The sequence below is a fragment of the Gracilinanus agilis genome, chromosome 2, assembly GCF_016433145.1.
Source record: "Gracilinanus agilis isolate LMUSP501 chromosome 2, AgileGrace, whole genome shotgun sequence".
NCBI classification, from domain to species: Eukaryota; Metazoa; Chordata; class Mammalia; order Didelphimorphia; family Didelphidae; genus Gracilinanus; species Gracilinanus agilis.
The window spans coordinates 678,824,450-678,839,893 of NC_058131.1; the positions used below are offsets into that span (position 1 = coordinate 678,824,450).

The following is a 15,444-nucleotide window of genomic DNA, read 5'->3' on the forward strand; positions in this document are numbered from 1 at the left end:
TAAACAATGATTCTAAGCTGGAAGGATGGAGGTGCTGATTCATTAGAGGGGCTTCCCCCCACCCCCAATGGGCTGTACCCATTCTAAGGGTTCCTGCCCTCCCCCTAGTACTTCTAGAGAAGCCCCGTGACCAGCATGAGGCTCCCTAGATGGGGAAGGACTATGAGAACGTTCGGAAGAGATCCAGGGGCAGCTCTCCATGAGGGAGGGTACAAAGCACGGCACCGGGAGGAAGGGGGCTTCTTTTTGTAGTTTGGTGTGTTTTATGCATGTGCAGACTTGGGTGTGTTGTGTTGTGTGTGCATGGATGTTGTGTATATTGTGGGAGGAATATATCTGCATGATGTGTGTATGCATGACGCTAAACGCCCCACTGTTACATGGATGGATAGTGGGATAAGCATGTTTGGTGTGTATGTGTGGTGTGTGCTCATTTGTTTTTCCTGTACACATATGTGCATGTTTCATGTGTATGTTCCCCATGCTACATGTATACATATGTGTGTGTGTTGTTTGGCATGTACATGTATGCTGCAGATCCAGTGCTTCATGCAACATGCATATGAGTTGCTTGGCATGTGGTGTTCATGTGTTACATGTATGGTCAAGTGTTCCTGTTTGGTCACTACATGCCTATGTGTAGTGTGTACATGCATGTGTTAGGGCAACTGTCAAAGCTCTGTCCACTCTGGAAGGCGGGTGAGGTAAAAAACAAGGCTTGCGGTGACAGGATGAAGGCAACGGGGTAGGCGTTATAGCAGATCCCTTGGAGAAATAACAGTCAGGTGGTCTGCAAGTCGTGTGGCCCTGGACACGAGTGGAGAGCAGGACGTCTCTGGGCCTCGGTTTACTCATCTCTAAAGTGGAGGTGATGTTGGCACAACCTCCTGGGCTCGTGGGGAGGAGAGCGCTCTGTAAACCATAAAGCATTTCAAGGAAGAGGCGATATTATTATCATGTCCACCAGAGATAAGGCAGGAGGATGGTCCGTGGATTGTGCCACGGAAGAAATAAGGTAGTGAGATGGTCTGTTTGTCACGTCCGCCAAGGCTGTAAGGCAGCGGGGTTGGCTGTGTATTGTATCCACTGGAGGAATGAGGCAGCGGGGTTGACTGTGTTTTGTACCCGTCGGAAGAACAAGGCAGCGGGTGGATTCGCAGTGGGTGAGCCCACAGGCTCGCAGGTAGAGGATGATTCTGGGTCCACCTCCAGCTTCCTGCCGTGGAAGAGGTGGCGCGCGTGGCCGCAGGAGAAATTCTCCGGAGGAGCCCAGGGCTGGCTTCCGACGTGCCTCCCCTGCATCCGCTCCATCCTTCACTGTCAGGCTATTTCTTGCCCATCATCTGCTCAGGGAAGAGAACAACGAACAAAATGGTGGAGGAGCCTCGTTCATAAAAAGGGTTTCATTGAGAACTTTAGGGGTGAAATGGTGTGAGCTCCTCAGGGTCTGTCTCCTGCCATCCTTGAAACAGTTTCAGGACCCCCTGACGCACTGGAGACCAGCCAGGCTGGGGCAGGGGCAGAGGGAGGCACAGAAACGGTCAGAGGCAAAGGCGGAGGAGCCTTGGGATGGGGAAAGTGCCAGAAACGTAGGCTGGAATCCTAGCTCTGCTACTAACAATGACGGCGGGTCTCCGTTTCCTCATCTGTAAAATGGGGGAAAGAGCACCAGAACCACCCACCTGGACGGTGTAAATATATATAAATGTGAGACCTTACTCTTGACCGGCTGGGAGGGTGGCGATGTGGATTATAAGCAAACCAATGGCCTGACCCTGGTGAACTTGAAGATGGCCATGGTGAAACCCAGAGGCAGGCACACTGGAACAAGGATCTCATTCTGGGACTGTAAGTTGTGAATGCTGATCGCACCAGGAAATATCTGAGTATCCCTGAGTGAGAGAGCCTGGAAATCTGCTTAGTACCTCAATGTTTATAGCCAGCCACTGATCCAGATTCATGGTAAACCAGAAAAGATGCTGGATTGGGAATCACCAGCCCTAGCCTCAAATCCTGGCTGTGATTTTAGACAAGTCACTAAAGCTCTTGGGGACTCAGTTTTGTCATCTGTAAAATGGGGATGATAATGCCTACACTACCTGTCTCACAGAGTTCCTCTCAGGGTCAAATATAATCCTCCACAAAAGTCAACCATTGGGTAATTTTCCCACACTCTGATTTTCTTCTTCCTTGTGGGCATTTTTAAATTGACTTTTTTTTTTCTTTTTTTTTGGTAAGTAAAGGTACTCTCTTCCCTTTGCACTCCCTCCTCCTTAAAAGCTCAACATGGCAGGTCTAGTACAGAAGAGAGGGATGCATAGTCTGATATTCAGGGCAAAGCGGTCCATCAGGAAATGGCAGAGATGGGAGGAGGAATACTCTGAGCCAAGGACTAGACAAACGGTTTGCCCAAAAAGCCAGCAAAGGAAAAGACCAGTATAATAGGCCTGGGCACAGGCTGAATACCACAAGCAACTGGGCTCCCCACTCACCATGGAAAGCATCCCATTTCCCATGAAACAATCCCATCACAGCCATCGAGGGCCAGGTCACTCTGAGCAAAGCAGTGGCAAAATAAAAGGGCTGAAGAGGACCAAATCGGAGAAGGGACACCAAGGGCTCAGAGCTGGACCACCAGCTACCCTCCTCGCCAACAGAGCTTGGCCTTTTGGTTTTTCAGTCCTGTGCAACTCTCTGTGACCCTATTTGGGGTTTTCTTGGCAAAAATACCAGAGTGCCTTGCCATTTCCTTCTCCAGTTCATGTTACAGATGAGGAAACTGAGGCACAACAGAATGAAGTAACTTGCCTGGGCTCACATATTTGAACTCAGGTGTTCCTGACTCCAGCCCTGTCCTCTATCCCCTGCTTCGCCTAGCTGCCCCAGAGCTTGGCCTAATTTCTGTGATATCACAAGAGCTCACATGCTTCTTGCTCTAGCCCAAATTAGCTGGCTGGGAATCACTATACGAGAGGCCAGTTGGAACGGCACTTGGATGCATGAGTGACAAGGCAGGGTAGAGCAACCATGGATTTTTCTGACTCTACAAGGCTGCCTCAGACCCATAGAAAGAAGGAGAAGTAAAGAGGATGTGAGAACGAGGCAGCAATAGAGAACAAAGGACCAGGGCAAGACAGAGTTTGCAGGATCGTGGGATCACGTATTTAGGAGACAACCTTACTTGCCCAATGTCACACAAACACTGAGGGGCAGTCAAGATTCGAACTTGGGTCCTACCATTCTTTCTAGTAGACCATACTCGACCCTGATATCCCTTCAAGCTCTTTCTATATTTTCCCTCCTGTCAAACTCCTAGAAAGAACAATCTGTCCAATGCTTCCTGTTCATGTCATATCTCTCTCCACCCCTGCCCAGGCCCACTCACGCTCTTCAAAACTGCCCCAACCCCCAATATTCCCAGAATCAGTGTTTTCCCCAGAGCTCCTAACTCCAGCGGTCACTGTTCCCATTGCAGGGGCACCCCAGAAATTGGAAATGGTGCGGGCCAGAAAGAAATCCTCCCCCAGTCCCAATGCCCTGATGACTTTACCTTCTGGATTGTCAACATTTTTCAGAGGCTGGAGAGCTGCAAAAAAGAATCACAAAATGGGAGGTCAGAGCAGAAAGAGACCTTAGAGATTAGCTAGCCTAATTTCCTCATTTTATTAATAACAAATCATATTTCTATAGCATCTGAGGATTCTCCGGGGCCTTTTTTCACAGCCACCTTGGAAGGGTGGTGGCACAAGTGTTTTTATCCCAATTTTGGAGATGAAGATACTGAGGTTCTCACTGATTTTGCCCATAGCCATATAGCCAATCAGTATGAGTCAGGGTTTAAAACTAGATCTCCTGACCATGGTAACATTCTGCCTCTCCAATATCACACTATTTGCAGATGGAGAAACTGGGGTTCAGGAAAGGGACCTGGAGGAGAAGGCTTAAAGAGAAAGGGAAAAAGCGATTAAAGGGCTGGGATAAAGAAAAGAAATTTTGTAGGGAAAAATGGAGCAAGGAGGAACAAGGAGGTATTGGGAGAAGATACAGGCACCCTGGGACAGTTGGCAGAACTTTTGATTGAGAATCAAAGAATAGAGATCATATAGGCTAAACCCTTCATTTTACAGCAAGGAAACGGAGACCAAATATGTATGCCAGGGACAGTCCAGAGATTAGAACTCGGGTCTTCTGAAGCCAGCCAGGAGATGGAGTTCCATCCTGCCTCTGTCCCTAGCTGCCTGTGTAAGTGTGGATGCAGTACTTCACTGCTCTGGGGCTGTTTCACCATCCGTAGGATCCGGATAATAACCTCTGTCCTCTCTATCTCGGAAGATGTACCTTCTGGGGCATGGAAAGTACACAGTGTTGTTCAGATACAGCATAAGAGTCAAATGAATGAGTTTGGAGTCACCGATGGATTTCAACGATCTAATCTCTCCCTCTGGACCACGGATGACTGAGAACTGGCTAGCTCTGTAAGATGAGCTGGGCTTGCCCCCAACCCCTTCTCTCCCTTCTTTTTAGCATCCCTGCTCTCTCCCGCCCTTTGGAGCCTCCCACGACATCTGCCTGAACAACATGAAAAATGGGGACTACTCCCCCGTGAATGGGGCTGTCTTGGCAGCTGCCACACCCTGGTGCCAAGGGCCTGAGAAAATTAATGGGTCTCATTTGCAGCAGAACTGGGAAATCAATCTTCCCCCATCCTGTCTTTGGAATGATGCGGGAGGGAACATTCACCATCCAAAGGCTGCTGCCGTTCCCCTGCCTCAAATAAGTCAAGAAATACCAGCCTGAGACCCTCTGGCAGGAGACAAGGGCAAGATCACAGGAGATACCTGGGGAACTGTGATGGGCAACCTGTCAGGAAAGGAGTTTGTGCCCAGGAATGACCCATCTCTGCACTGAGAGTGAGAGTTGTTTTTTTTTTTTTTTTTCTAAAGGATTTTCACATCCTTTCAATTCAATTCAATAAAAAGTACCTACTATGTTCCAAGGCAGGGCATGAGGAACTAAGAAGTGGCCTTGGAGCCAGGAAGGGGGCTGCCAACTATGTAAGAGCCTCTCAGGGGACCAGGCAACTCTCTAAGACAGAGCTGTGAAGGACATGCCAACATGGGAAAGGGAGTTTCTTCCCTGGAAGTTCCCTAAACCAATAAAATCACAGGTCCAGTCCCTCACCCTATGTGCCAGGCCCTGCACTATGGACTAAATGGTACAGTACAGAGAGCACCAGGCTTGGAGCCAGGAAGACCTGAGTTCAAATCTGACATCATACACTTGTCAGTTGTGTGACCCTGGGAAAGTTAATTGGTATTTCTTTGCCTCCGGTTCCTCATCTGTAAAAAGGGGACAAAATAGCACCTACCTCCTAGGGTTGTTACAAGGATCAAATGAGATAATAACTATAAAGTGCTTAGCACAGTGCCTGACATATAGGAGGTGCTCTATAAATTTTAGCTATTATTAGGGACAGAGACAAAAATAGGACAGTCCTCAGCCTCAAAGAGCTTGCAATCCACAATTCAAATGTAACACAAACTCAGAAAAATTAGGGGCAGTGAACTGGTGAAGTAGATAGAGCACTGGGCTTGGAATCAGGGAGACTCATCTTTCTAAGTTCAAATCTGGCCTCAGACTCTTCCTAGCTGTGTGACCGTGGGCAAGTCACTTTACCCTGTTTGCCTCAGTTTCCTCATTTGTAAAATGAACTGGTGAAGGAAATGGTAGACTAGCTATGCGACCCAGGCTAAGTCACTTCAGAGTTTGCCTTGGTTTCCTTGTCTATAAAAAGAACTGGAGAAGGAAATGGTAAACTAGCTGTGTGACCCTGGTTAGTCACTTCACCCTGTTTGCCTCAGTTTCCTCATCTGTCAAATGATCTGGAGAAGGAAATGGCAAACTATTCCACTGTTTCTGCCAAGAAAACTCTAACTAGGGTTATGAAGAGCCAGACACAATTGAAACGACTGAACAAAAACAAAATTGGGGAGTGACCACCAATTGATGGAAGCACAGAAGGACAGTGACTAACACAAAATCTAGCCTGACCCTCTTTATTTGACACGTGAGGGCACTGAAGTCCACAGAGGCAAAGGGACTTGACCAAGGTCATACAGGGAGTAAGCAGCAAAGATAGGCTCTGACCATTGGTCCTCAGACTGCCAGGCCAGTGTTCTTTATACCATGCCACAGCTTCCCTGGAAGGCAGCCCTTGAGATTAGCCCTGAAGAAGGGGAAGGATCCAAGGACCATCGATTTAGAATTGGAAGAAACTAAGGTGGCTGATCTCTCACTTTACAGATGGAGAAACTGAGGAACAAGGCAGTTAGGTCACTTGTCCGGAGTTATACAGCTTGTGAATGCCAAGGACAGGATGCAAACTCAGGTTTTCCTGCCTTTAAGTCTAGCCCCTGCTCCATTACACCTCACAGTCTCCCCTGAGAGGTAGAATTTAGGAGGGAGCGAATGGTGCACATGGTGGATGGTTTGTGCAAGTGCACCAAGCCCAGAGAGGGCAGGTGGTCTGGGGAGCAGAGAGGAGGCTGGAATGCAGAAGTCAGGATGGACTGGGCTGGTGAGCCTGGCTGGAGCTACACTGAAGAAGACTTTAAATGCCAGGCTGAAAAGTTTACATTTTTTGTGTGACATGATCACATATGTAGATTGTTTAATGTCTCAGGGAGGGGAAAGGAGCAGGAGGGACGGAGGGAAGGAGAGAAGTTTAACTCCAAAAAAAAAGTTTATTGAATGTTAAAAACTGTCTTTATATGTAATTAGGAAAAATATATTTTTTTTAATTTTTAAAAGAAAAGTTTGCATTTTTTGCTAGATGGGGCTCGGGTGTCACATACTGTCAGGTCAATGGCCCACAATCCTTTCCTGCTCCACAGGAACCAAAACAAATTAGCCTTTTTAACCCTGTGATACCCTTCCCTTCACTCTCTGAAAACTAAAACTAGTGCCATGTTAATCCTCCTTTGCCTCCCACCCCCCAAACCTGGCTTGTATAAAACTTCAGAGAAGTAATTCTTGGAATCAAGGGGACACACGCTCAAAGCCCACCTCTGTGACTCATTAGCTCATCTCTCTGCAAAAAGGGGATGAGAATAATCTACTGCCCCCCCCAGGGATACTGGGAGGATCAAATGACACATGTATGTGATGTGCCTAACAAACTTGAAAATATCACATAAATGTCAGGAAATTATCATCCTGATTACTATTTTTATCGTATGACCACATATTTTGTTCCTTTCAGAAGAAGAGGTCTCATTTGATCCTCAAGGTAGCTCTGGGAGGCATGCAGGGAAGTATTTTAGGTCCATTTTAAACAATGGGAAAACTGGGGCATCGGCATCAAATGACCTTCCCAAGGTCTTTCAGAATAGTCACTGAAGAGACAGGACAAAAGGCTTATTAGGCTAAGACAGGCACTACACTGTGCTGCAAGGGAACTTCGCAGAGTTTAGAGCTGGAAGGCTTATCCTATCCAACCTGTTATTTTATAGTTGAAGAAATGAAGCTGATAGGGTCATGCAGCTAATAAGTGTTAGAGTTGGATTTGAACTCAGTTCTTCCTGACTGGGTTTAGCACTATCAACTGTATTGCTAGTTCAATCTAGATTAAGTGGCTCAGAGAGAGATAGAAAGATTCTTAGAGACCATCAAGTCCAACCCCTTCATTTTACAGATGAACAAACTAAGGCCCATCTGACTGGGACAAGATCACACAGTAATATTAGCTATAAATTTGCACCCAGGTCTTTTGTCTCCAAAACTCAATGCTTTTTCTTTCTGTCTGTCTTTTTTAAACCCTCACCTTCCATCTTAGAATCAACACTAAATCCTGGTTCTAAGGCAGAAGAATGGCAAGGGCTAGGCAATGGAGGTGAAGTGACTTGCCCAAAGATACACAGCTAGGAGGTGTCTGAAGTCAGATTTGGAACCCAGGATCTCCTGTCTCCAGGCCTGGCTCTATCCACTGAGCTACATAGTTACCTCTTCTTTCTTTTTTTCTTCCTTCCTCCTTTTTTTCCTTCTCTCTTTCTCTCTCTCTCTCTCTCTCTTTCTCTCTCTCTCTCTCTCTCTTTCCCCTTGCCTTCTGTCTCAGTATCAATTATAAAACAAAAAAACAATAAGGACTAGACAAAGGCAACTGAGGTTAAACGACTTGCCTAGGGTCACATAGCTAGGAAGTATCTGAGAGCAAATTTGAACCCAGGACCTCCTGTCTCTAGGTCTGGCTCTCTATCCACTGAGCTAAACAGCTACCTCTTCCTTCTTTTCTTCTTTCTTTCTCTCTCCTTCCTTTCTTTCTTTTTCTCTCTTCCTTCCTCCTTTTCTTTCCTTTTTTCCTTCCTTTCTTTTTCCTTTCTCTGTCTCTTCCTTCTTTCTTTCTCTCTTTCTTTCTAAAACCTTACCTCCTATCTCGGTACCAACTATAAGACAAAAGAACAATAAGGGCTAGGCAACTGAGGGTAAGTGACTTGCCCAGGGTCACACAGTTAGGAAGTATCTAAGGCCATAGTTGAACCCAGAACCTTCCATCTCCAGGCCTGGCACTATCCACAGAGCCACCTAGCTGTCCCTCTTTCTACTAAGCTACTCTCCATGGCTTCATTCCTGTTCAAATATAGTTGGACTTGGGCCAACGACAACTCAGGACAAATTTGCCATCCCAAAGCATAGATATACCTAATAGCCCAGTAGACAGTTACTGCTTATCAGACTAGGAGCTACATCTGACAGGGGGGCAGAAATGGGGGTCAATCAGACTTCCTCCTGAACATTGGGGTTTCTACTTTGAGCCAACACTGGAAAGTTTCCTTCTCTTCAATTCCTGTGTCACCCATTGTCCCTCCCCTCTGAATCTCAGGAAGGACAGTGCCTAGATAGACCTACCTGTCTTGGATCCTTCTCCATCCCCATCCTGGTCCTCGGCCCCTGAAAAACAGAAGTGGTCAGAGATCTTCTTCATCCTCAGCCCCTCTCTGACCACTGGACTTCCCCACCAGGGTATGCAGGAAACGGGTTATGAGGGCAAGGGGGAAGCTGAGGGTCACAAGGGTCAGTCTATATGTTCTCCGTCTATCGTCTCACCCACTTTGAAAGCAGACTAGAGTTTTGAGCGATTTTACTATCCCTTGTCACCAGTGTCCAGAGTCCCATGGATGGGTCCAGTCATCTATCTACCCACCCTTTTCATGAATTCATCTCGCCCTTCAAACTCCATTCATGCATTCATTTGCCCACGAAACTCTTATTTCATTATCCAGCTACCCAGCTACCCTACCCACTCTTTTCTCTTTCCTTTCTATCATTCATTAATTCACTTACCCGCTCATCCATCCACCCAGCCTTCATTTATTCATCCATTACTCATTCCTTCAATATATATTTAGCCTCTAATAGAGGAATATGCTTTGCACAATTTCACATGTATAATTGATACCATATTGCTTGCCTTCTCAGTGAGTGGGGAAGGGGCCAGAGGGAGGATGGGAATTTGGAAATCAAAATTTTAAAAAGATGAATGTTAACAATAAATAAGTAACAAATCTATTAGAGGGGGAAATTGATTGCAAGAGGAAAAATAAATGATAAATTTATTAAAGAAAAAGTAAATTTTCCTAAAATATATACATACTTCTCTCTCTCTCTCTCTCTCTCTCTCTCTCTCTCTCTCTCTCTCTCTCTCACACACACACACACACACACACACACACACACACACACAGAGGGAACAGGAACAGGGCATGGGTGTGGGTGTCCTTTCTCTCATATTCTGATAGGGAAAGCACATTCCTTGCCCTCAGGGAGCTCCTGGTCTAATGGGTGAGCTATAAACCAGAATATAACCAAGCACCAGAGGGTACTAGAAGGGTTCCAAAGTGATCTTAAACCACTCTAAAGTCAGAGCAGGACTTACCTAAGACTGAGAATCTCTGATACTGGTCTTGGACAGTGACTGAAAGACATTTCCCATCTCCATGCTTTTGTACTGGCTGTACCCCATGCCTGAAAGGTTCTCCCACCCATCTCGCCTCTGCCTTAGACTCCTTGGCTTCCTTCAAGACTCAGCCCAAACACCAGCTTCTATAGGAGGCATCTCCCAGCTGCTGGAGCCTTCCATTCTCACATGCCTTCCATCTTTCATCATGCTCTCCGTGGATGTGCTGCACACATATTTATGTTCCTCCTCCATGTTGTCTCCTCTATTAGAATGTCAACTCCTCAAGGGCAGGGGCTGGTTTTGCCTTTCCCAGTATCCCAGCACTTCAGCCAAGGTCTGGCACAGGGTGCATATTTAGTAAATGCTCGATGAGTGATCTATTGATTGGCCGATTAGTAGATGAAGGTTTCTCCTATCAGCTGGTTGATGAGGATGCAAGGAGCCCATAAGTCACCTTCTATCATCAACTACCAACAACCCAATCAAAGGCATTGGTCTAACCATACTGCCACCATCTGTCTCCTCATCCCCTCCAAAACATATACACTTACCCAAGGCTCTCCCTCTGTGATTCTTTTGCACCTTCAAGGCTCATTCACCAGACATGTTCATTATAAGTATATTATAATCACATTATAATTATAATTAGACAAACATCAGGGGGATGAGAGTGGGACGCAAAGTGTGATTTATTCTGAACCTTACACGATACTTCTGGGGACTTACTAGGACTGCTTTTATTTTTTATTTTTTTTAAACCCTTAACTTCTGTGTATTGGCTCATAGGTGGAAGAGTGGTAAGGGTGGGCAATGGGGGTCAAGGGACTTGCCCAGGGTCACACAGCTGGGAAGTGTCTGAGGCCAAATTTGAACCCAGGACCTCCCATCTCTAGGCCTGACTCTCAATCCACTGAGCTACCCAGCTGCCCCCCACCACCACTGAGCTACCCAGTTGCCCCCATAAGACTGCTTTCATTAAGGCTGGGCTCCTCCCTGTCCACACTCAATCTCATCTTCCATGACCTGGGCTTGCTTTAATCTTAAGTCAAACGGAGGCCATTTTGTTTTCACTATTGGCAAAGATCTCAAGAAGGTCAAAGGCATAAACCAAGGTCGAATGTAGACCAAAACACACATAGAAACAAAAGAAACAGAAAACAAAGTCTGTGCCCTGAAGAGTATCTAAAAGAAACTGTGGTATGTGTGTCACATAATGAAACTGTACAGCAGGAAATGGCATGTATGAAAAATTCCAAGAAGCATGGGAAGATTTGGATCCACTGGTGCTGAGTCGAATAAAGTAGAACAGAAGAATATATATGACTATAAAAAGAGTAATGAAACTATGATCCAAAGGGAGCCCAACTCTGGAGCGAGTGACAAACCAGTAATAGTAATGGTCGCTCCCCAAGAACTGAAAAGAAAACAAACTTCCATCACCTTAGCAGAAGAGTGGAGGGAGACAGGAGCAGAATGTTGCATGCATGATCAGTCAATAGATGACTTCTTTTGTGGGTTCTACTTCTCCCCTCTGAGGCCAAAAAAAATAAGTCTGATCCCTCTTCCACAGAACAAACCTTTATATTTGAAGACAGTCATCACGGCTCCCACTCTCACCCAAGTCTTCACTTCTCCAGATTAAACACCCCCTTTTCTTTGGCCAATCCCCCTCTGATGTGGTTTCAGGCTCCCTCACTGCCCTCTCTCATTCCAACTGTCTGCCCATGCGCCAGTCTGCCAACATCTTTCCTAACATGTGGCACCCGGAATGGGACATGACACTCCAGATTTCCGTCTAAACAGGGAAAAGTTCAGCAGAACTAATATTCCTCCCACCCCACCGCCATCTTGTTGAACAGACTGAAAATAGCTATACTCGCTTGTGGAGTCCTGAGGAGACAAGAACTACAAGTCAAACTGAAAAACAATGAAGAGGACACTTCCCAGAGAGGCAGAAAGAAAGGAGTAGCTACAGAATTTAACTTAGAGGCTGTCACTAAGGCTGGATACTCGGAAATAACACCGAGAACCAGGGAGGTTAGAGAAATTTCATTTTACATTCTACTATTTAGCCAGTGAACAAGCACTTATTATAATAATCCTTTTAAGTTTTACAAAGTGCTTTATATATATATTATCTCTTTTGATCTCTGTTAGGTAAAGACACTATTATTATCCTCATTTGGCAGATGAGAAAACTGAGGCGAAAATCAAATGACTTGCTGAAGGTCACACAGCGAGTTAAATATGGGACAGGACCAGAACTCAAGTCTTCCACCTAGCTACCTACTAGCAAGGAATAATCTTTGCCTTCAGGAAGCACCAAAGGCTCACTACATTATTGTCTCATGTTGAGCTTAAGATCCATTAAAACCACCAGATATCTTTCCCATGGGGTATGGGTGAATTGGGCCTTTCCCATGTTGGGTATTTGGATGATCAAATTTTTGAACCCGAAGGCAGGAATCCTTTGATTCATGTTAGAATTCATCTCATTGGTTTTTAACCCAATGCTTCAGCATTCTGAGGTCTTTCTAGATTCCGACTCTGTTGTCCAACAACCTTCCAATTTAATGCCATTCAGGATGCTATGTCTCCATCTAAGGACTCCTCTTCTGATTACGAGGCCAGCCAGCCCTGGCAGAAACACCCAATAGATAGGGAAGGTCACTGAGCAGGACTGATGATGGGCACTTGGCCCCTCTCACAGTCCCTGCACAAACATGTTCATTAAGGTTTCCACATTAGCGCTGTCCATTGGGAAAGAGTACAGCTTTCAGAGTCAGAGGACCAGAGTTCAATTCCTGCTTCTACTTAGGACCTATGTGACCTTGGATAAGTTGTTTAATCTCTCAGGACCTAAAATTCCTCTTCTATAAAATAAGGGTAAAACTATATGACCTCCAAGGGTCCTTCCCTCTTTAAACCTAAGAACTTTACTCATCCTGTTCCCCTCTCCTGGAATATTCTGCTTCCTCCTCTCCTCCAGGTCAAATCTTCTTTGTCCCTTGGGGGCTCATCTCAAGTGCCCTCTCCTCTAGGAAGGCTTCCCTGATGACTCCCTACATTGACCTGTCCTCACCCTGAAATCCTCCTACAGAACATAGAGCTTGAGTCTCACCCCATAGCCCTTAATTGTTCACTAAATGATCCCTGTGTGACTCATCTCCTGGTCCAGACAAGGAGCTCCCCAGGGCACTGGACCTTGCTGCCCGCACCACCCATTAAGGGATTTACCATTGAGCTGTATGACTCTGCTTTGTGCCTTCACCATTTCACCAGACACACTCTAAGTTTCTGATGGCAGAAAGCATGTGTTTACCTCCCCCGGTTTGCCTTTATTTGGGGGCTAGCAGGGATCTGGGCACCCTAGAAGTGGGGTCCTCAAGAAAGGTCAATTAAATGATTGGTGTGTCTTTTTAAATAAACCCTCACCTTCCATCTTAGAATGAATACTAAGTATTGGTCCCAAGGCAGAAGAGTGACAAGGACTAGGTAATGAGGGTTAAGTGACTTGCCTAAGGTCACACAGCTAGGAAGTATCTGAGGCCAGATTTGAACCCAGGACCTCCAGTCACTAGACCTACCTCTCCAACCACTGAGCCAACTAGCTGCCCCATTGGTGTGTATTTTTGAAGGCTGGTGCCAGCTAAGATGAAGAGATACAGCTGGGTTAGGGAACCCCACTGTACGTACGTACTTGACAATGTATACAAACTCCCCACAAACTGTACATATGTCCAATTTCTGTGAATGGAAACAGATGCTAAAAGTAAAGGGCAGCCAAATAGAGGGAATCATTCTTCTGGTACGAGCTCTGACCTTGCTCCCCGCTGCCCCCAACTCTCTGAGGCAGGAAGACTCTGGCTCCCAAGAACCCCGAGCTTATCCTCTGGTTCCCCACTTCCAGCATGATTGATCTAAGGTTGTGACTTCATGTATGGGGAATTCCTGGCATGGAAACTCCTTCCACTGCCTTCAAGTGATACACAAGCATATGTGTGTGTGTGTGTGTGTGTGTGTGTGTGTGTGTGTGTGTGTGTGTTGCTTGTTGAACTGGACCAAGGATTTCAGAAAGCATCTTTGGAGGCAGAAGAGACCTTGGGAGTTACCTCATCCAGCCCTCGATTTTCCTCATTTTACAGGTAAGGAGAAGGTGGCTCGGAGAATTCGAGAAGCTCACCCTATGGTTATATAGTTATAGAACTCGAGTCCAGATCTTGTCACCTCCCTCGATCACTCTGATGTCCTGCCTCTCTCCCTACCTGCTACCTCTTCCTAGACCCCCGGGCCTCCACTTGCACCCTCAAAACACAGACATCTGCTCATTCCCACTTACATTCCACACACTTGCTCCCACTCATTCCCACACCTAGTCAGTCCCAACCCCCTTTTCCCTCACCCCCAAACTCTCACCAGCTTTCTCCTCCTCACAGCTCTGTTTGATTTTCTTCCGGCACACATAGGCAAGGGCCACCAGCAGCCCCAGGAGACAGACCGAAAGCCCCACAGTCACCCAAAGAGCCTCTGGTGGGAATGTCATCACTTGGCCTGTGGGGGAAATTGAGGGATGGAACAGAGACGAGAACCTTTCAGAAATCAAGAACTCCCACACACCCACAGAGGTTCTTTAAGAGCAGACAGCACCCACTTCCTTGAGGGGATGAAGGGGAACTGAAGCCATTTCTAGGGCAGGGAATTCACAGTAGCCAGGTCCAATCCCCACCACAATGACCTCTTCCCATCCTCAAACCCAAGTGTGGTCCTGCAGAGTACAGCTAGTACATAGGAGATCTCATGTGCTAAAAAGAACCAAAGAGCCTTCAGTGGCTCCCTATGTGCTTAAATGAAGTGTACGGGGCTAATTTTAAAGGGTGTCCCAGCTGGCAAAGCCCGGGGCACTGACTGAGGTTGGCATTTCAAGGCAGAGCAAGTAGAGATGAGGGTCACAAACCACCCCTCCCTTCCCAGACCTTGTCCTCCAAGAAGTAGACAAAATCAGTCTGAGAAATAAAACCAGAATATCCCCAAAGAGGAAAGTGGAGGAGGCACTACCCACTCCACATAAGAGAACCATTGAACTGGTGAGCAGAAAAGGCACTTAGTTCAAGCAGAAGAAGAGATGAGGGGCCAAGTAGGATCCAGGCACTTGAGATGGGAGAGAGGTGAAAACAACAAAGAAAAGGAAAGGACACAAATAAATCAGAGCATCGTTAAGACTTCTGCACAAGTCAAGAGACCAGTATAGACCTGGAGCTTAGAGTTTGAGACAGGCTAAGACGGGCTTTGGCAGCCAGGAAACTAAGAACCCGACAGAGAGAACCAGGCCCCACTCCCGCTTCCTTGGGGGGCCAGAAGAGCTTAAGGGAATCTCTGACCTTGGTTGGTGGGAGAAAAGAAGAAAACTCAAAGGAAAATCTCTCTCTCTCTTTCTCTCTCTCTCTCTCTCTCTCTCTCTCTCTCTCTCTCTCTCTCTCTCTCTCTCTCTC

The 15,444-nt window shown here is 46.5% G+C and overlaps 1 protein-coding gene across 1 annotated transcript in view; it reads right to left on the bottom strand.

Annotated features, from left to right (window-relative positions):
• Nucleotides 1-8,520: 8,520 nt before the first annotated feature.
• The window catches only part of CD276 (CD276 molecule), a 9,819-nt gene continuing 2,895 nt past the window's right edge, over nucleotides 8,521-15,444 (bottom strand). The window contains exons 3-4 of the mRNA XM_044660261.1: nucleotides 14,372-14,506; nucleotides 8,521-8,946 (exon numbers count right to left, since the gene is read on the bottom strand). Coding sequence (XP_044516196.1) covers nucleotides 8,891-8,946; nucleotides 14,372-14,506 — 191 coding nt within the window. The 3' untranslated portion in view covers nucleotides 8,521-8,890. The remainder of the gene's footprint in view (nucleotides 8,947-14,371; nucleotides 14,507-15,444) is intronic.